Source organism: Tiliqua scincoides, chromosome 7, assembly GCF_035046505.1.
Source record: "Tiliqua scincoides isolate rTilSci1 chromosome 7, rTilSci1.hap2, whole genome shotgun sequence".
Lineage (NCBI taxonomy): Eukaryota > Metazoa > Chordata > Lepidosauria > Squamata > Scincidae > Tiliqua > Tiliqua scincoides.
The window spans coordinates 12,626,565-12,646,520 of record NC_089827.1 but is presented as its reverse complement, the minus strand read 5'-3'; the positions used below and the strand labels follow the sequence as shown (position 1 = coordinate 12,646,520).

The following is a 19,956-nucleotide window of genomic DNA, read 5'->3' as shown; positions in this document are numbered from 1 at the left end:
AGACTAGTGCTTAATTACATCATTTCCAGCCTTCAGCAGGCAGCATGAATGCTGAGCGCCCAATCCTGAGCTTGCATCACCGGCGCTCTGCCGGCAGTGAATGTCACAAACATGCCAAAAAGCACATTCATGGCCCTCAGCGCCTGGCCAGTGCCAGTGCCAGTGCCAGCTCAGTGCCGGCCGGGCTAGTACTGGTGGATCACCAGTGCTCTACAGCTTGGTGGTCATGCAGACAGCCAGACGGCGGAGCGGTGACTGGAGGCAGGGAGGAAGTGTTCCAGGGCAGGAGGAGGCAGGCAGGAAGTGTTCCAGTGGGGGAAGGCAGGGAGGAGGTGTTCCAGGGCGGGAGGAGGTGAAAGGAAGGCGGGGAGAGGGTAGGGGGAAGGCAGGGAGTGGGGTGGGAGGGAGATGGGACTTGTGGAGCTCTGCTCCACTGACTCCTGAGCCTCCATGTTGGTTCCACCGCTTGACACGGAGGCTCTTGATTCTGTAGCGACCCACAGGTTGTAGAATCGAGTAGCCCCATTGCGGAGCTACTTGTCTTACCGGGAGAGAAGTCCCCTTCTTCTGAGGTGCCACCAGCACTGCCTGGTTAGTAGATAGGATGCTGGGGCAGCCATTTTCAGTGCAGCATAGGATTAGGCCAGTGGTTCTCAAACTCTCTGGGAGAGTTTGAGAGCCACTAAGTTCTTGCATGGGCGGGAGGCAGTGGCGCGATCCCGAGGATCATGCTGCTGCCTCCTCCCTGCCTCCAGGCTGTCCCTGCCCCTTAAGGGGGCAGGGCCCGCAGGCTGGGGCGTCGCGATGCCCCAGTTTGAAAAGCCCTGGATTAGGCTGCTCAGCCCTCTGTATGAAACAAGTTTGACATCCCTGCTCTACAGTGTGCTGTTTGTTGTCATGGCTAGTCTTTTAGAATATGACTGAGGAAACATCACAGTTCAGCTATAAAGCTCACTTGACAACTTTGGGCCAGTCTCACTTTCAGCCTAATCTGCTATATAAGGTTGTGAGGATAACATGGACAGCGAGCAAATTATATACAAACCTGTGTCCCTGATTTCCTGTATACTCCTTAATGCTAAGCAGGTCCACAAGCCAAAGAGCTGCTGTAGCAGGCCAGTTTCCTCCCAGATTTGACGCTGTTAAGGAGCTTCATGTATGCATTTCTCAGACCAGTGCATATGGCTTGTAGCAACAGCCACCAACATGCACCTGTGGTAGTGCCCCCAGCATCCCATGCAGGCAGCGAGTCCAAGTGAGATGGAAAAATGTAAGATTCCAGGAAATTTCTTTGGACCCCTCCTTTGGCTCCTGGGCTCCTTTTTTGACCTTGGGCCTGGGTACAAATTACCCCCTGTACCACCCTTTCATAGGCCCTTGAAGGGAGCATTATATGCATGCTATAGATGTAAGTAATAAAGATCATAACCCACATCTGCTTATATTTCAGCCTCCAAAAGGTAGTCAACTTCTGCAGGATGGACCCAAAACTTAGCTAAAGGGTATTAAACTAGTGAGCCTGAAGGCCCAATACGAACCAGCTTTCCAGTGTTAGTGCAGCTGTGCCAGTGGGGCATATACTGCATCCTGTGGTGGTGGGGCAGTCATGGAGGCCTCCTCAAGGGAAGGGAACATTTGTTCTCTTACCTCAGAGTTGCATCAGTTAGATAGGACTGGGCCCTGAGAGGTGACTTCTTGTGAAAGGCTTTTCTGTTGGTCACTTCCTTGCTCAGTGCCTGACGGTGCAATCAGAAGTGAGCCCCACTGTGTTCAATAGGGCTTACTCCCAGGAAAATGAGTGTAGCAGCAGTTCTCAAACTGTTTAGCACCGGGACCCACTTTTTAAAATGACACTCTATCAGGACCCACCTAGGTTTACTAGACTTTAAAAAAGGGAAATCTAGAAAGAATTTTATTTATTTAAAAGTGTTATTTTATCAAACAAAACAAAACCCTTGATCCATTTCCCATAAGGAGGTAGCCTCATTAAGTTGCCTCAGGGTTTGAGGGACTGACAGCCCAATCCTATCCACACTTTCCTGGGAGTAAGCCCCATTGACTCTAATGGGACTTACTTCTGAGTAGACATGCATAGGATTCGGCTGTTAGTTATGTGGCCCAGCCTTCACCTGCCCTCCACTACCTGTCATTAATGGAAAAAATCACAAAGAGACACTCAAACATTTAGCACCCTATATTTACTCAAGCATGCAAACTGCAGGAGCTCAGTTATTTGCAGGACAGTTAGCAGCTCTCTGATTTTTGAATAGCCTCAGAGCTTAGAGGCAGTCAGTGATCTGATCTTTCCCCATCCCCTGGGGGCTGGGGATAAGAATAGGCCCTCAGTTTGGCTGTACTTGTCCTAAGAGGTGACTAAACAGCCACCTCCTTAGCCTGGGAAGGCAGCTCATCTGAGAGAAGCAAAACTCTGATCCCAAACCTCCACTGCCTTGTGGCTATGTCCAGTTATGGAAAAGGCTTCAGGAGTCAACCTCATCCGGAGCTGGAGTCACTGAGGCAGATCATGGCTGAACACAGTCACGTTCTGGCAACTCCTGCAATGCTGCTGGAACCAACCATATTGGCCTCTGCCTTTCCATTGGACCATTTCAGCGACGTGGAGGGGGGGGATTTGCTGCATGGGTAACAGCCTACCCTCCATACCTACTTTACCCAGGCTTCGCGCACTGGAGAGGACACTCTGTTCCAGAACCACCATTCAGGGCGCGATACCATAGTCTTCCGAGACTGAAGGATGCCAACAGCTCTTTCCATCACCCTTGTTTTCATTGGAGTTTCTACAGGACCCACCAGAAATCAGGTCCTGACTCACAGTTTGAGACATGCTGGAGTATTTATTTTTTATTTTCTTTATTTTTCACATTTTTAGACCACCCTTCCTCCAAGCAGCTCAGGGTGGTGTACACAGCTGTTCCCCTCCTTTTGTCCTCACAACAACCCTGTGAGGTAGGTGAGACAGAGAAAGTGACTGGCCCAAGGTCCCCCAGGAAGCTTCCATGGCTGAGGGGGGGATTTGAACCTGGATTTTCCAGGTCTAATGCCACCTCCCAAACCATTCCTAACAGCCCCATTCTAGTCAATGGGGCTTACTCCCAGGAAAGTGTGGCTAGGACTGTCAGCCTCACCCTATGCCTGTCTACTCAGAAGTAAGTCCCATTCTAGTTCATGGGGCTTGCTCCCAGGAAAGGGTGGCTGGGACTGCCAGCCTCACCCTATGCCTGTCTACTCAGCAGTAAGTCCCATTCTAGTCCATGGGGTTTACTCTCAGGAAAGTGTGGCTAGGACTGCCAGCCTCGCCCTATGCCTGTCTACTCAGAAGTAAGTCCCATTCTAGTCCATGGGGTTTGCTCTCAGGAAAGGGTGGCTGGGACTGCCAGCCTCGCCCTATGCCTGTCTTCTCAGAAGTAAGTCCCATTCTAGTCCATGGGGTTTACTCTCAGGAAAGTGTGGCTAGGACTGCCAGCCTCGCCCTATGCCTGTCTACTCAGAAGTAAGTCCCATTCTAGTCCATGGGGTTTGCTCTCAGGAAAGGGTGGCTGGGACTGCCAGCCTCGCCCTATGCCTGTCTACTCAGAAGTAAGTCCCATTCTAGTCCATGGGGCTTGCTCCCAGGAAAGGGTGGCTGGGACTGCCAGCCTCACCCTATGCCTGTCTACTCAGAAGTAAGTCCCATTCTAGTCCATGGGGCTTGCTCCCAGGAAAGGGTGGCTGGGACTGCCAGCCTCGCCCTATGCCTGTCTACTCAGAAGTAAGTCCCATTCTAGTCCATGGGGCTTGCTGCCAGGAAAGTGTGGCTGGGACTGCCAGCCCCAGTTTCTGCTTTCTTGGAAACTTGGAGGTCTTTGGCTGTGGGGCTGCTGCAGGAGGGAGCCTCCTCCTCCGCCTCCTCCCCACCACTGCCCTGTTTGTTGTGTGCGACTTGCATGGAAACCTGGGGGGGGGGGGCTGTGCCTTTGGGAGACGTGAATCATCCCCCAGACACGGCAGGCTGTGTGGCGGCAGCGAGCAGCGCCGGAGGAGCGGGTGCGTGCCTGTTCCCCCTCCAGCCTGTCTTCGGCTCCCTCCTCTCCAGAAAGATGGCTGAAGCGCCGGGGGCCGGCTTTGTGGAGCAGCTGCAGTGCTGCCTGGTGTGGTCGTGGACGTCCCTGTGGAGCCTCTGGTTCTTCGCGGCGCTTTTCCTGGTCTACGTCCTGAGGGTGCCTCTGAGGGTCCACGACCACCTGGCCACAGGTGAGGCGGGGAAGGAGGCGCAGCAGCTCCCGCGCGCCCAGCCTGCCCTCTCCAAAGGCGCGCGCGCCCTGCGCCCTCCATGCTGGGAAACTTTGGCGACGGGAGGGAAACTTTGCGCGCGCCAGAGACAAAGACACAAGGGCTGGGGGGCGAGCAGGGCTGCCTCCCCCCGCGGGGGGGGCCACTGAGGGTCTCTGTGGGAAACTCTCCCTCCCCCACCCCCCCCTCCCAGAGGGTGGAAAGCAGCCTTGCTCGAGGAGCAGCTGTGGCACTCTTGGGCGCGCGCGCGTAAAAAGGCGCTGAGAAGGAGTGTGGGCAAAGTGTGTGGCTGCGGAGGGGGCTGCTTTCTGGTCTCCCCCCTCACAGGGTCTGCCCGGGTTTCTTGCAAGCGACCAGCTGCTGCCTTCCCAGCCACTTGAGGAGCGCTAGGCTGCAGCAAGAGTTGCTTGGAGTGGGGGCTCAGGCTGCAGTCCTGTCCACACTTACCTGGGAGTAAGCCCCCTTGACTATAAGGGGACACATCTAAGTGGACATGCATAGCATTAGGCTCTAAGGTTCCCAGGGAGCCCCCCCCCAACTGGTACAAAACGCCTTCCTTATAGTGCAAGCCTATCCACACTTACCTGGGAGTAAGCCCTCTTGACTATAATTGGACTTACCTCTGAGTAGACATGCAGAGGGCTGGGCTCTAAGGATCCCAGGGAGTCCCTCTGCAACTGTTACAAAGCACCTCCTTTAGAGTGCTATCCTACCCACACTTACCTGTGAGTAAGCTCCCTTGACTATAATGGGACTTACCTCTGAGTAGACATGCTTAGGACTGGGCTCTAAGGATCCCAGGGAGCTCCCCCAACTGTTAGAAAACACCTCCCTTAGAGTACACTCTTATGCACACTTACCTGGGAGTAAGCCCCCTTGACACTAATGGGACTTACCTCCGAGTAGACATACCTAGGATTGGGCTTTCAGTTGCCTCCCCCCATCTTTCCTCATTGTCATTTGGAAGCCTGGTAATAAGGAGAAAAAATTATGACAAAAGATGATAATTATGACAAAATTATGATAAGTCGAGAAAAAATTATGACAAAAGAGCATCTCTTGACCCTTATGTCTTCACCAAGCAGGCAGGAGGTGGATTACACTGAAGCAAAACTTCTTGAATTCATTGTCTTCCTAAAAGAAAGTTGCACAATATATAGCAGTAGTTCCTAAACTTTGGGTTGGGACTGGATTTTGAGTGGGTCAGCAAGGGCAAAATTATGATAAGTGGAGAAAAAATTATGACAAAAGAGCATCTCTTGACCCTTGTGTCTTCACCAAGCAGGCAGGAGGAGGATTGCACTGAAGCAAAACTTCTGGAATTTATTGTCTTCCTAAAAGAAAGTTGCACAATATATAGCAGTAGTTCCTAAACTTTGGGTTGGGACTGGATTTTGAGTGGGTCAGCAAAGGGCGATGGAAAGATCAGGTAACTGATTGCCTCAAGCCCTGAGGCTATTCAGAAATCAGATACTGTAGCTACCAATTACCCTGGGAAGAGCTCAGCTCTTGTAGTTTGCTAGATAGCTGATAATAGCCCTGCAAGGAGCTGAGCTCCTGAAGTTTGCAAGCATGTGTAGATATAGTGAGATAAATGTTTTTGGATCTTTTGGCTGGTGATTATTACTTATAAATAAATAAAATATCAATATTTTAAATTGATTTTAATATTATATTAAAATAAATACGGTTTTTTAAGTCTGGTAAACCTAGTTGGGTCTTGATTGAGTATTGTTTAAAAAAGTGGGTTCCCAGCTAAAAACTGGGAATCACTGGTATCCCAGTGATCCCAATCCCAGTGCACCCCCCCCATGTGTCTGGAAGCCGAGATGGTGGGTTGATGGTATTTTGTCCCCAGTCTCTCAGCTATCCTCCTGAATGGTTGTTCGACATCTTGTGGACCTTGACAAATTTGGCTCATCCATTTTGGAGCCCTCTGATTGGGTGATCATCCCTACACCTTGTGAAAGTGAATTTCAGAAGTCAAAGTTGTTGGTTGTGTGTGAATTACTTTTCTTTCAGCCTGAATGTCCTGCAAATCAAGGTCACGTGAAGTTAAAAATTCTTATCAATGTTGTCTATTCCATGTTGTTTGTAACTGTTGAAATTTCTATCATGCTGTATTTTTTTATAGTCTCTATTCAAAGAAGCTCCTTGAGAATTTTAGTTGCCCTTTCCTTTATGAGATGGGGCAGCAAGAACTATTCAAGTACTCTAAACTGGGATGCACCAATTATTTAATAATGGCATTATAACAGCTGCCATTTTATTTTCAGATCTTTTAAGCAATGTTTAATGTGCCTGTTTCCACCACTAAAACACACTGAATTATCAGATTACCGGCTAGCTTTTCTCAGAATCTCTGAGAAGACTTCTGAGTAGACATGCATTACCTTGTGCTGTTAAACCCATTGAAATAAGTGAGCTCCAGCTTGGTAAGCTTTGTATTAGATTGTGGCCTTTCTTTTGGAAGTATATTAATACGAGATGAGGATTTAATTATTATTACAGCAGTAAAAGCCATATTACTGCAGCCAGCATGTGACAACCCAGGAAACCAAAATAGACTCATGAGAGGCATTTCTTTCCCAGGTTAGCAGATGAATCTCTAGTTCAACTTCCTAAAAATATCCATGACATTTTGCTTTTATTCATCTGTTTATTTACATTGAAGATGGGGCCTCCTTTTTATCGTTTTATGAGTGAACGTGAGTTTGTATTGTAGAATGAAGCTGCTACTATTAATTACTTGTTTTGTTCAGAGGTGGTGGACACCATATAGAAAAAAGAAACAGTGAAACAGACCTGGCATTGAGAACATGATGTTCTACATTGAATGGGTGATAAAAGGGTTGACTGATAGGGAAATGTGCAGAGAATGTGAGACTGTAGTGGTAGCCTTTGGTGAGAAAGTTTATTTGATCAAGATTGTGGAATTAGTGTTAGAATTGGATTTTAGGGTTGCTGCTTGCCAGTACAGAAGTGTACTCAGGACGCAAGCTCTGTAGACCTGGATCTTGGTATGTTCCGTCAGCTTCTTGTTGGACCAGACTCTCTTTGTGAGTCTGGAAAACGTGGTAGCTGCTTTACCGATGCGCTTGTTTAGCTCGGTATCGAGAGAATGAGTGTCGGAGATCGTTGAGCCAAGGTACACAAAGTCATGGACAACCTCCAGTTCATGCTCAGAGATTGTAATGCAGGGAGGTGAGTCCACATCCTGAACCATGACCTGTGTTTTCTTCAGGCTGATTGTCAGTCCAAAATCTTGGCAGGCCTTGCTAAAACGATCCATGAGCTGCTGGAGATCTTTGGCAGAGTGGGTAGTGACAGCTGCATCGTCGGCAAAGAGGAAGTCACGCAGACATTTCAACTGGACTTTGGATTTTGCTCTCAGTCTGGAGAGGTTGAAGAGCTTTCCGTCTGATCTGGTCCGGAGATAGATGCCTTCTGTTGTAGTTCCAAAGGCCTGCTTCAGCAGGACAGCGAAGAAAATCCCAAACAAGGTTGGTGCAAGAACACAGCCCTGCTTCACTCCGCTTCGGATGTCAAAAGGGTCTGATGTGGAGCCATCGAAGACAACAGTGCCCTTCATGTCCTTGTGGAAAGATCTGATGATGCTGAGGAGCCTGGGTGGACATCCAATCTTGGGGAAATGTCTCTATTTCTCCATCTTTTTTCTCAGGCAGTTGGGTATCAGGCTATGTTTGGAATGTCACTGGTATCTGCTCTTTTTCTGAGGTTCTGATCCCAGTACTACATTTCATCAAAAGTTGGCAATCCTATGGTACCAGCAGGCTGTGCTTTATGACATTATCAGGCCCTTTCTCATAAGACTGATTTTGGGATGAATCCAAATATATGTGAATACATTATAGCAATCCTAGAAATGTGTGGGCAGAAAAGGATTAAGAAGTGTATTCAATATGAAGCAAGCAGGTGCTTAAAGTTTTTATGAAACATCTAACTGTGATCCATTTCTAACTGTGACCTCCATGGGCAGGAGGTCTGGTCTAGAGGGTAGAGCCTCCATTTGCCTGAAGATTAACATCCACAAGGTCGCCAGTTCGAGGCCACCGGCACCGTGCGACCTTGAAGCAGCTGGCAAGCTGCAGCTGAGCTGTTCCATCTGCTCGGAGCGTGGGAGGATGGAGGCAAGAATGTTAAACCAGATCGGAGTGTAACACCTTGAATGTAGTGGTTCTTGAAAGAAAGAACCTTCTTTCAATTTGTAAAAATCCCTGCGTGGATTTAATAAGCCTGCCTATGTAAACCGCCTTGAATAAAGTCTTGAATAAAGACCAAGAAAGGCGGTATATAAATACTGTATATTATATTATTATTATTTGAGCTTATTGTTTCTTATTGTTTTTATGGTTTTAATTATTTTTATATTAACATTTTATCTATTGTATTGACGTATTATTTTGTAAGCTGCCTTGAGGGCCCTTAAGCGGGATGGAAAGGAAGGGTATAAATTCCTTAAATAAATATGGGGGGGGGACGAGGGAAGGTGTAGTTATGTGACAGAAGATTGGTATGGGTGCTTTTATTTGACTCAAACCAGGAGGATGAAGCAAAAGGGAAAGTCAGCATGTTATCAAAAAGGCTGTTTTGTTTAGGGGAATTAGTACAGGACCCTTTTTGGAAACTTCAGGATCGCAGGATAGATAACAAGGCAGCGTAATGCAAAGAAATTCCTTTTTAGCTTGAAAAGACACTGAGAGACAACTTTCAGTAAAAGATTATATTTTTATTACAAAGCACACAGGTAAACATAATGCACATGCAGATAATGCAAATCTATGGTAAGGCCACACCTGGAGTATTGTGTCCAGTTCTGGTCGCCGCATCTCAAAAAAGACATAGTGGAAATGGAAAAGGTGCAAAAGAGAGCGACTAAGATGATTACGGGGCTGGGGCACCTTCCTTATGAGGAAAGGCTACGGCGTTTGGGCCTTTTCAGCCTAGAAAAGAGACGCTTGAGGGGGGACATGATTGAGACATACAAAATTATGCAGGGGATGGACAGAGTGGATAGGGAGATGCTCTTTACACTCTCACATAACACCAGAACCAGGGGACATCCACTAAAATTGAGTGTTGGGAGAGTTAGAACAGACAAAAGAAAATATTTCTTTACTCAGCGTGTGGTTGGTCTGTGGAACTCCTTGCCACAGGATCTGGTGATGGCGTCTAGCCTGGACGCCTTTAAAAGGGGATTGGACAAGTTTCTGGAGGAAAAATCCATTATGGGGTACAAGCCATGATGTGTATGCGCAACCTCCTGATTTTAGAAATGGGTTATGTCAGAATGCCAGATGCAAGGGAGGGCACCAGGATGAGGTCTCTTGTTATCTGGTGTGCTCCCTGGGGCATTTGGTGGGCCGCTGTGAGATACAGGAAGCTGGACTAGATGGGCCTGTGGCCTGATCCAGTGGGGCTGTTCTTATGTTCTTATGTTCACATGGAAAATTGATAAGTATATGTTTCCAGTACTTGTGTCTAGTGTACCTAGCTTCTGGTGGTTGCATGTGAGCAGTATTTGTTGCATCCGAGGAAATCAGGAAAAGGGAAAGATTTTAGGGAAGGATTTTAGGGGTCCCTGATCTGCCAACCCAGTTGCTGACTAAAGATGGGTAGGGAAGGGGAGAAAAAGGGGGGGAAGAAGGGAAAAGATTCCAGACACAAGATATAGTTACCTGTCCTGAGAAACAGTTGGGGGGGGGGGGTGGAGAGTCTTATGGAGGACCTCTGCCTTGGGAGGGCAGCCAGAGCTAGCATGTGCCAGCCTTTTCTTAAAAGGGTTTTTGCTGACCTGAATGACCCGGATGTGGCCTAGAGCTGTCCTGGATGCGCATGCTCACTACACACAGTGGGACACGTGGAGCATGCAAGAAAAACAGGATGACCAGGTATCATCTATCAGCCAAGGCTGACCTGCTTGGGGGGGGGGGTAGCTTGCTTTCTGGGGATTAGCAAAATTCAATGGGTCTAATGGCTTGCTAGCTAGGAGAACTTACACAATAGACAACAATAGAAGACACTTAAGCAACGATTTACAGTGATTGAGACTCTTCCAGGCTCCTTGACTGGGGGATGGGGATGTGGTTACCATGATCTTGACTTGATTGTCCTGTGTGTTGAGGTTTAATGGGTTTGGCATAACAGTGACTGGATTAGGAGACACTTTGCATAGAAACAATGATTTAGGCTTTGTTGCCATGCTCCCATGCTTCCTCCCATGCTGTGTGCATGGAGAGGTAGAGGTTGTGTAAACTTGTGACTTTACCAGGTTTTTAGAAATTGGACCTGTGAGAAGTTTGGCTTATAACCAGATATAAAATCACAACTTAAAAGGAAAAAGGGGATTTTCACGTAACAAGCACAGAGGAGATTGATTGATTCATTGCCTGCCTAGAGTGCTTCCCACATAACTTTGCCCAGCTGAAAAGTTTGGATCCAGCCAGAAGCATTATCCTGGCCTGTTTTATAACCGCTTGGCAGACGCAGTAGGTTATATATAGTAGTTGTTTGTATGTGGGAGAGGAGAAAAAACTGAGGAGAAAAAAACCAGACAGCACTCTCTTGAGTGAATTCTTTTCATTGAAAGGAATAAGTCTTATGCTGTCTACATTTCTTAATACAGATGTTATGCTATTTTTTAGGATTCCATGGACCTGTCTGCATGGCAACTTTCTGTTTATTGTGTTTTTAAAAATGTTGGAAAATACCATTTAATTAATGGGTGATGTTTGATGTGGCATGGGAGAGGCAAAGTTCTCTGATGGCTAGAGATGTTTGAAAATGGTGTTGTTTATTTTATTCAGAAGTAATTCCATTGTGGTCAGAAAGACTTAGGCTGTAATCTTATCTTACTCACTGGAAACAACACCTCTACTGATGGTAGTTATTTCTGTCTTCTGTCTACCCCCCCCCCTTTTAATTACACTCAGTATGTGCCTCGTTTGGGAGGCAATCCTACACACACATACTTGGAATTAAGCCTTATTGAACTGTTGGGCTTACTTGTGCTGTGAGAGAGGGGCAGTAGTTCAGTTTCAAGGTCTTCAGCAAAGTCCGGGGTTGTGGGTGATTGAGAGAAGCCTTGAGAAACTTACCTAAGTAAGTCTTTTGGCAAGGAGTCTTTTGCCTATCCCAGAACCAGTTAATGTGAAGATTTATTTGGATATTGTGGCAAAGGGAATGGACAAGCTGTGGAGGTGTCCCATCACTCCCTAATTTTCCACCCCTCCCCTTGAACTCCCCTATGAAGGGAGCTCTTGTTTCCAGGTAATTCTTCTCCCTAAGCAACCCTTTGTAACTTGTAATCCAATTTCTTTAAAAGATTTCTAACTGAGAGTTTTATAAGATAATGAAAGACTTCTATCTGTATATATACAATGCTTATTTTTGTCAAGAGTGGGTTACAGTTGGATTCAGTTCCCTAGAAAGTTATTCTCTTATTGGTGACATCAGTGCATTAATGTAGTGGTTGAACATGATGCTAGTATCAGAGAACCTCTCTCAAGTCTAGTTTTACAGGTTGTTGACAGGAGCCTGGCACTTATGAAAGCATGATCGCATTGCTTTTTCCAAACACTGCCTTAGCTATTTTTAGGAGCCATAAAAAAGAATGTAGAAAGAGGCTCCTTCGAGGCTATACAAAGACATTTTGAGAAGCCGCCTAGCTACGTAGACAAGGAGAGACAGTAATACTGAGGGAGGCTGGGGATTTCTGATTGATTGGACCTAGCCTCTGTTGGCCATAATGGAAGATCTGAATACGTTGGGTACAAGGGACCAATGGAAAGAGCTTTGGCAGTCAGGTGAGTCATTCAGGTCTTTTCTAGCAGTCCAGGAAGCGAAGAGTAAAACATGTTTTTTGCTAGTTTAACTGACCCATGTATGCTAGGGTACCCTGATAATCCAACAACCATTCACCTTGAAGGAACTGCTCTATAGAACAGAGATGAAGCAGTCCTGCTCCTTAATCTCATTCAATCTAAAATGCAGGTGGGATAGTTGTTGCTTTCTCATATAACCCCTAATGAGACTTATGCTTAATGTTCAGTATATCAGACATTTGCTGAAGAACTGACAGTAATGTAATTTATGTTTAACTGAGCATGAAACTGAGAAGTTGTTTAATTAAATATTGCTCCTGAACTTAAAGTTGTATGTTTGAAGTCTGACTCTGCTTATTGACTCTTTCAAGTACTGTATATTAAGAGATACACCAATTGCTGCAGACCCTCCTGCCCCCATTTTGAACATAAGGATTGTATAGTTTGTACGAGGGCATTTGAGAGTAGCAGTGTCGTAGTGTTACAAAATCATTATACAGTATTTCATGGAAAAACGGATCCTCATTTTGTTATTTCTCTGTAAAATCATACATATAACTCTGTGGGTTTCTCCCCTCCCCTTATGCTTGTAGAGAGTCCCAGCTGTTCCTCGTTTACTTTCATTGTATGATTTTTCCTTGTGGGAAGTCTATGGTTATAGGAACTCTAGAGGGTTAGTTTCATCCAATTAGAAAGTGGAATGTCCTTTCAGCTGGAGGGTATGGTTGGCAACCTTCAGTCTCGAAAGACTATGGTATAAGCCTACAGCAGCCGGTATTCCCTGGCGGTCTCCCATCCAAGTACTAACCAGGCCTGACCCTGCTTAGCTTCTGAGATCAGATGAGATTGGGCATGTGCAGGGTAACAGTTGCTGCCATGCTCGAGGGTAAATGCTCAAGAAATCAAAGCCTCTGGGAGTTTTTCAAGGATTGTGTAGAAGAGAGTCCAGCAAGTGACTCTTGTGAGTTTGAGAATACTTGGTGGAATTTGCTATCCAGATTTGATTTATTAAGAGTTTTGTATTTAGGGTCTATTTTATTTTGGGCTTGTCTTTTATTTGTTTACAAAGTTTTTTTGAGTTTCTATTTTTCAAAATTGGATTACTTTGTTTTACCAGTTTAATTGACTTTGCTTGGTTTAGGGCACAATCCTAACCAACTTTCCAGCACTGACATAGCTGTGCCAATGTGGCATGTGCTGCATCCTGCAGTGGGGAGGCAGTCAAGGGGCCTCCTCGAGGTAAGGGCATGTTTGTTACCTTATCTTGGGGCTGCATTGCGGCTAGGTCAGTGCTGAAAAGTTGGTTTGGATTGCGTCCTTAATTGGCCATCTTTTTTTCTTTTGGTATTAATAAAATCCTCTATTTTTGTATTTTTCATTGTGAAATTATTGCATTCTTGTTTGTGCTTCCAGTATGTTCTTGAGAAAAATCTCTGAGGCCTTGCATTAAGTTTAGAGAGGGGTCTGGCCAAGGGGACACTCCCCCCCCAATAGCCTAGGACCAAATCCTATCCAATTTTCCAGTCCCTCTGAAGCTGTGCCAATGCGACGTGCCCTGCATTCTGTGGTGGGGAGGCAGTCACAGAAGCCTCCTCAAGGTATGGGAATATTTGTTACCTTATCTTGGGTCTGCATTGCAACTGCACCGGTTCTGGAAAGTTGGATAGGATTGGGCCCCTAGTTTCCTGAGCTGGTGGCAGCAGAGTTACTACCAAAGACCCCCCTCTGGCTATGTTTCACCAAATGAACAAATAAGTTGTTAGGCCTGAAGAAAAGCTCTGTAATTCAGAGCCAGAATAAATATTGGCCAGTTGCTAAAGCAGAGAAAAAGATATATGTTTGCTTAGTCTGGAGTGAAGATTAACTTCTTAAGTGATTAACGGCCCAATCACATCCAACTTTCCAGAGCTGATGCAGTTATACCAGTGGGGTGTGTGCTGCATCCTGTCCTGGGGCAGCAGTCATGCAGGCCTCCTCAAGTTAAGGGAATATTTGTTCCCTTACCTTGGGACTGCACTGCAGCTGCCTCAGTGCTGGAAAGTTGAATAGGATTGGGCCCTAAGTGTGTTTAAATATAGCAGTAAGCAGGACTGGTGCAACAAGGATAAATTACATTTTTTAAATCGTTACCATAAGCAATATTTTCATGCTAGCAAATTTTAGCAATAGAAATGAATTTGGGATTGGAATCTCCTCTTAGGTTGTCTTGGTTTTATCTTTCTACAAGGGTCGCCCAGAAAGTAATGCACCACATTTTTTTTGTCAGCCTACAGTAATGGTACGAATGCGAAACTTTAGATATACATTATTTGAATTTTCAGGAGTGCGCACACAAATTTTTGGTTTCTTCAGACAGATAGCGTAGCTGCAGCAGTGTTTCGAAATGGTGTCTGTAAGTGATGTACATTACAAGCAGCGTGTCGTCATTGAATTTCTCACTGCGGAGAAAGAAACTGTTGGGAACATTCACAAACGTTTGTGTACAGTTTATGGAGAATCTGCAGTCGACAGAAGTACGGTTAGTTGCTGGGCACAGAGGGTGAGGCCATTAGAAGGCGGTTCGGCAGAGCTCCAAAATTTGCAGCGTTCGGGGCGGCCAACCATGGCTGTCGCACCTGACAAGACGCAGCTTGCTGATGTGCTCATTCGCGAGGACCGACGCATAACGACTAGGCAGTTGGCGCTGAAGCTGTCAATCAGCAAAGGAAGTGTGGATGCAATCATCTGTGCTCTTGATTACTCAAAAGTGTGTGCACGATGGGTTCCGCGCTGTCTTACGGTGGACCACAAATCTCTCAGAAAAAACATTTCTTCTGATTTGCTGAAACGTTTTGAAGATGAGGGGGAAGCGTTCTTTTCCAGGATTGTGACAGGTGATGAAACCTGGGTTCACCATTTTGAGCCCGAAACAAAACGACAGTCGATGGAATGGCGTCATCCTCAATCTCCACAGAAGAAAAAATTCAAAGCAACTGCTTCCGCTGGTAAGGTCATGATCACTGTGTTTTGGGACTGTGAGGGTGTCATACTCATTGATGTGATGCCAAGAGGCAGCACCATTAATTCTGAAGCTTATGTGAAGACATTAACCAAACTCAAGAAGCGCTTCCAGCAACTTCGGCGCCATAACAACCCAGGTGAATGTTTGATTCAACATGATAACGCTTGGCCTCACACAAGTTTGTAGACTTCGGAACACATCACTAAACAGGGTTGGACTGTGTTACCCCATCCACCCTACAGCCCTGACCTAGCTCCCTCAGACTTCCACTTGTTTGGGCCATTAAAGGATGCCATTCGCGGAAGACATTTTGAGGATGACGAAGAGGTGATTCGCACAGTGCAGAAATGGATTTGTGACCAGAACAAGGAGTGGTACCAACAGGGCATACATGCCCTTGTGTCTCGCTGGAGGAAGGTCATAGAACTGGACAGAGATTACGTGGAAAAATAGGGAGTGTAGAAGAAACATCATTCTTTCTTGTGTGTAAGTTTCATTGTGTTCAATAAATAATTGTTGAAGAAAAAAAATGTGGTGCATTACTTTCTAGGCGACCCTCGTAACATTAAATAGAAATGTGCCATTTTGACTTATTTGCTTACTCTCGGAAGGTGTGTCTGAAGGTTGAAATGCCGTTTTGAATTTTCCTTCCTGCGTGATCATGGTGAAACATGATGCAAGCACATTTTAAGACTGCCTTCTGCTTTTTTTCACCGGGCCCACCAAGAGCAGGAGAGAGGCTACAAAGTGGTTGAAGTGGCATGGATGACTAGAAGGATATTCCCTAATTCCAGATACAAATGGGTGGTCGTTGCGACTGACACATATTTTTTAAAAAGCTCTGTTTCCAGCTTTGTGAGCTAATGAGCAATGAGGGAAAGTCAGTATTTCATGGCCTAACAATGATTTCTAGAACAGTTTCTCAATTTAGGACAGTGATTCCAAAACTTTGGTCAGGAGAGACCCCCTTAAGGAGGGTAGTGACCCGACCAGGGATTCATAGATACTGTAAGTACGGCACTTCTGGGTGTCACTTCCACCAAATACATGTAAGTTTTAAAAAAAACTTTTTAAATTGTATTTGGTGACAGTGAAATCCAGAAGTGTTGTAATAATGGCACATACAGATCCCCAGTCAAGTCTCTACCCTCCTTAAGGGGGTAGCATCCTAAAAGAAAAAGTGGGTGACTGCCATGGGGAGTCACACTGAAGTTGTGGAAGGAGTAAGCTGGGCAAATCTGTTGCTCTTTACACAACTCTCTTTGTGGTAGGACAGTGGTGCTGCAAACATTCCTTTTAGAAGGAGGAAGTGGCTATTGTACACTGAAGGCAGAACTAGCAGCAGACAGGCATAAAACTTCCTTTGCACCTCTGCCTGCAGCTACAGCAGTGGCACAAAAGAATGTAGCCTCTTCCCCTTTAGACTGTAGGCCCCTGTCTGGCTAACCAGAAGGTGGTCAGTATTGCAGCGGCATAGGACAGCCTTCTTATTTCTGTGGTGCTCTCTTTCAGCTCCCAGATGCTTGACCACGAACGCTATTAAATATAACTTTTTATGCTGGGGGGGAAATGCAATTTGCTGCTGCAACTGCTCTGGCATCATGGTAAGTGACCCCACTGAGGCTTGGATTAGCAGGTGATAGTGGAGAGCAGTGGCTGCATCAGAGGGTGACCTTGGCAAGGGTTTAAGAAGGCCCTTGTGAAGAGAAATGATCCGCAAGGTGCTGTCCTCGATTGTGTGCCCTACTTTGATATTTTGGCCTCATGTCGTTGTTTTAAAAGTGTTGAAAGAGTAAACTTACAATATCTAGAATTTGACAGAGAATCCACTTTGGTTGGGAACCGCTGAGCAAAGGTATTGTCAAGGGTTAGCCTGGTCTGGTGCTGGCCAATAGGCCACATCCGTTAGAGGGCTATCTGATTGTGTCAATCCCAAACCTTCAACACTGGTGGCAGTGGTAGCACCCAATGAATCATTGGGGGCACTGGCGTGCCTGGGGGAGGGTTGGGGGCAAATTCTCTGGGACACCTCCCAGCAGGATTGCAATTGATTGGGGGAGTGTCAGAGTAACCTCAGTGCAAGACTTTGCCCCAGGACACCCCCTCAAGCCAGACACTAGCATTAACAGTGGGAGTTAACTTCCATGTAACTCAGTGTTTCTTAACCAGTGGTACGGGTACCACCAGTGGTACTTCAGGTCGTGTCTGGTGATACTCGCGGGACCCCTGCTGCCTGGCAGTGAGACCAGGAACATGACACAACAAACAGTGGTAGGAGGATCGGCTCGGTAGAGCTCTAAAGCATGATTTTCTGCACTGGAAAAAGCCCTTCCGTCCACCCTGAGCCTCTTACTGGTGTTTGGCACGTCGCATCTGGCCTCCCAAACCAGAAGTAACTGGGGATGATGTCATCACCAGTTACTTCTAGTGGTATTTCAGATAGATGGACCATGTGAAGTGGTACAGCAGGGGAAAAATGTTGAGAAACACTGGTGTAACTCATATACGATTGCTTTGTGTAAATCTTACAGATCCTTTTGCCATGTCCAAAATTCATATGAATCTGTGCTAAACCTGTAGGTTTACGTATGTCACCTCCAGTATACAATTGCTGGAAAATTTAAATTGAATTCCTCAGTTCTGTCTGAATTTAGAGGGGCAGTATGATATAATTTGTTCTATAGGAAATAAAAAAGTTCTGCATTGTTTTTTAAAAAAAATAAAAAACTTGGGTCTAGGGGACATAACGTTAATATTTCCATTATTATTATTATGTGAGAGTTAAAAATACCATAGAAAGCTTTTATTTGCAGCAAACACTAGAGGTCAGCCTTTAGTTGATTAGGACTACACATATATTAAAATTCAACTTCACTGACCCCTGGAGCTGAGAAGCGGTAGCTGACAATGAAGGATTTTGGGAGATGTAGTGCTAAGACATTTGTGTATGTTAGAAAGGAAAGAGAAGCAATGGGTGCTGACTATTTATTTCATATTCTCAGAGCAGTTTACGTAGGGTTCCCAAGCATTCTTCCATCCTGGCGCCAACTAAGTTGAGACCTGCTTAATTTTAATAACCTACCTGCCTCTTGTGCCCTTGAATCATTTTTCTGTCTGAGCCCAGGTTATGTTGTTCCGTCTCCTTTTCTCAGAATCGTACTAAGTACAGGCATTGCTGAGTAACTAGGAGTGCAATTCTAATCTGTGCTGGTACAGCAAGTCTTCAGTAGCCTGCGCTGTATACATTGCAGGTTGGGAAACTGCTGAAGGTCACCCCAAAGTGTGGGCATTTTTTTCCCCTTACCCATGTGGAGCCCCAGCATGCCCTATGGGGCTACCTGGATCTGCACCAGCTATTTAGCTGGTGCAAATCTGAGCAGACCATGTAAGGCTGCCTGGGCTGGGGTCAGAGGTTAGGATATGGCATGCACTGCCGCCAACAATCCCATTGCCTCTCTGGCTCAATCCTGCCCCCATTCTGCCTTCCCCCTACACAGAAACGCTTCCTCCTTGGAATGCCCTCCTGCCACCCTCTCATTCCCCGTGTCACCTGGCGCAAACATACCTCCTTGACCAGCGCAGGGGCTGGATATGGCCTAGGCAAGCCAGCGCAGGCTTCCACACTGACCCAGCTGACTTCCAAATTGGCGCAAACATGCCTTACAGCACATTTGTGATACTCAGGAGCCAGTGCAGGGGGCTGCACTGGTTCAGCTGTCACTTTGGGTTGGGCTGTAAGCATGGTTGTGGCATTTCTTGATAAGAACAGCACTGACAAGTCCTAATTTGCTGGGAATCTCTATGTGGATGCCCAATATTACAGATGGTGTCCTGGGGGTTATACAATACCCCATACAACCTTTAGGATTGTAGCCCTAATGGAGAGCCCTGGCCAGTGGCCCAGTAGATCAAGGAAGCTGCCCATCGAAAACGTTTGGAAACCACTGCCATAGGGATATTTGGAGTAATTATTTGAAAGGAGTTGAAGGTGTGTTTTCTAAAGATGTTACAGGTGAAATATTTACAGTATTCTTTCATACTTATATTGTTATTGGAGGTCCTGGTTGTAAAATTCATCATATCTATATCATTCCTTTATTTAGACATTTGAAGGTATGATATTTATATCTGAATAATTGCCTGGGACTTCAGGCAGAAGAGAATTAATAATTCATGATAGCAACAGATCCCTAACATTATATTCTGGTAACATCATTTTGCATTATTCCATTATCTGGAACCACTAAAAACCACAGCCAATTTGTATTTAATTTGTTCTTTATTCTTAAGGTGAATAAACATGCCTATTTGTGTTCATGGTTTACTTAACCAGGTGATACTTACGTAACTGCTCAATATAATAGTAACAGGTAGAGCAGAGGCATCACTAGGTTTTGATCACCGAGTGCAAGAGCTCATTGCATCACCTCCATGATAAACCTCCTCCCATACTAGACCATACAAAATAAATTACAGTATCATATGCATAGCCTAAATGCAGTGGCATCACTAAGGCTGGTGTCACCCTCATTAACTTTATTTATTTAAATGTATAACTGTACAGGTCACCCAACAAATCAGTAACCAACAAAAAATCAGTAGCCAATTTGATTGCACTCACACAGCTGAATAAATGTTCTAGTATCAGCTTTGACACTTGGAAATGAGAACTGACCAATACCAACACCTTTTTGGTTCCTTACGGTGTCATAATAGCACCTCATTGACTCTTGGAACAGTCAGTCTCATTGGTCAGTTTTGAGTTAAGGAAATCCCCTTTTTGTTACTGGAAATATTGGTGTTTTCCTTTTCTGGATATTT

At 45.7% G+C, this 19,956-nt stretch overlaps 1 protein-coding gene across 4 annotated transcripts in view; it reads left to right on the top strand.

The window, feature by feature from the left end:
• Nucleotides 1–4,042: 4,042 nt before the first annotated feature.
• ST7 (suppression of tumorigenicity 7) overlaps nt 4,043–19,956 on the top strand; it is a 107,364-nt gene continuing 91,450 nt past the window's right edge. For 2 of the 4 annotated variants that reach the window (XM_066633257.1, XM_066633256.1), the window contains exon 1: nt 4,043–4,251. In XM_066633257.1, coding sequence (XP_066489354.1) covers nt 4,098–4,251 — 154 coding nt within the window. In that variant the 5' untranslated portion in view covers nt 4,043–4,097. Of the gene's footprint in view, nt 4,252–11,934; nt 12,117–19,956 lie in introns of those variants that run through there. The other 2 variants (XM_066633260.1, XM_066633258.1) reach the window with 2 other exon arrangements.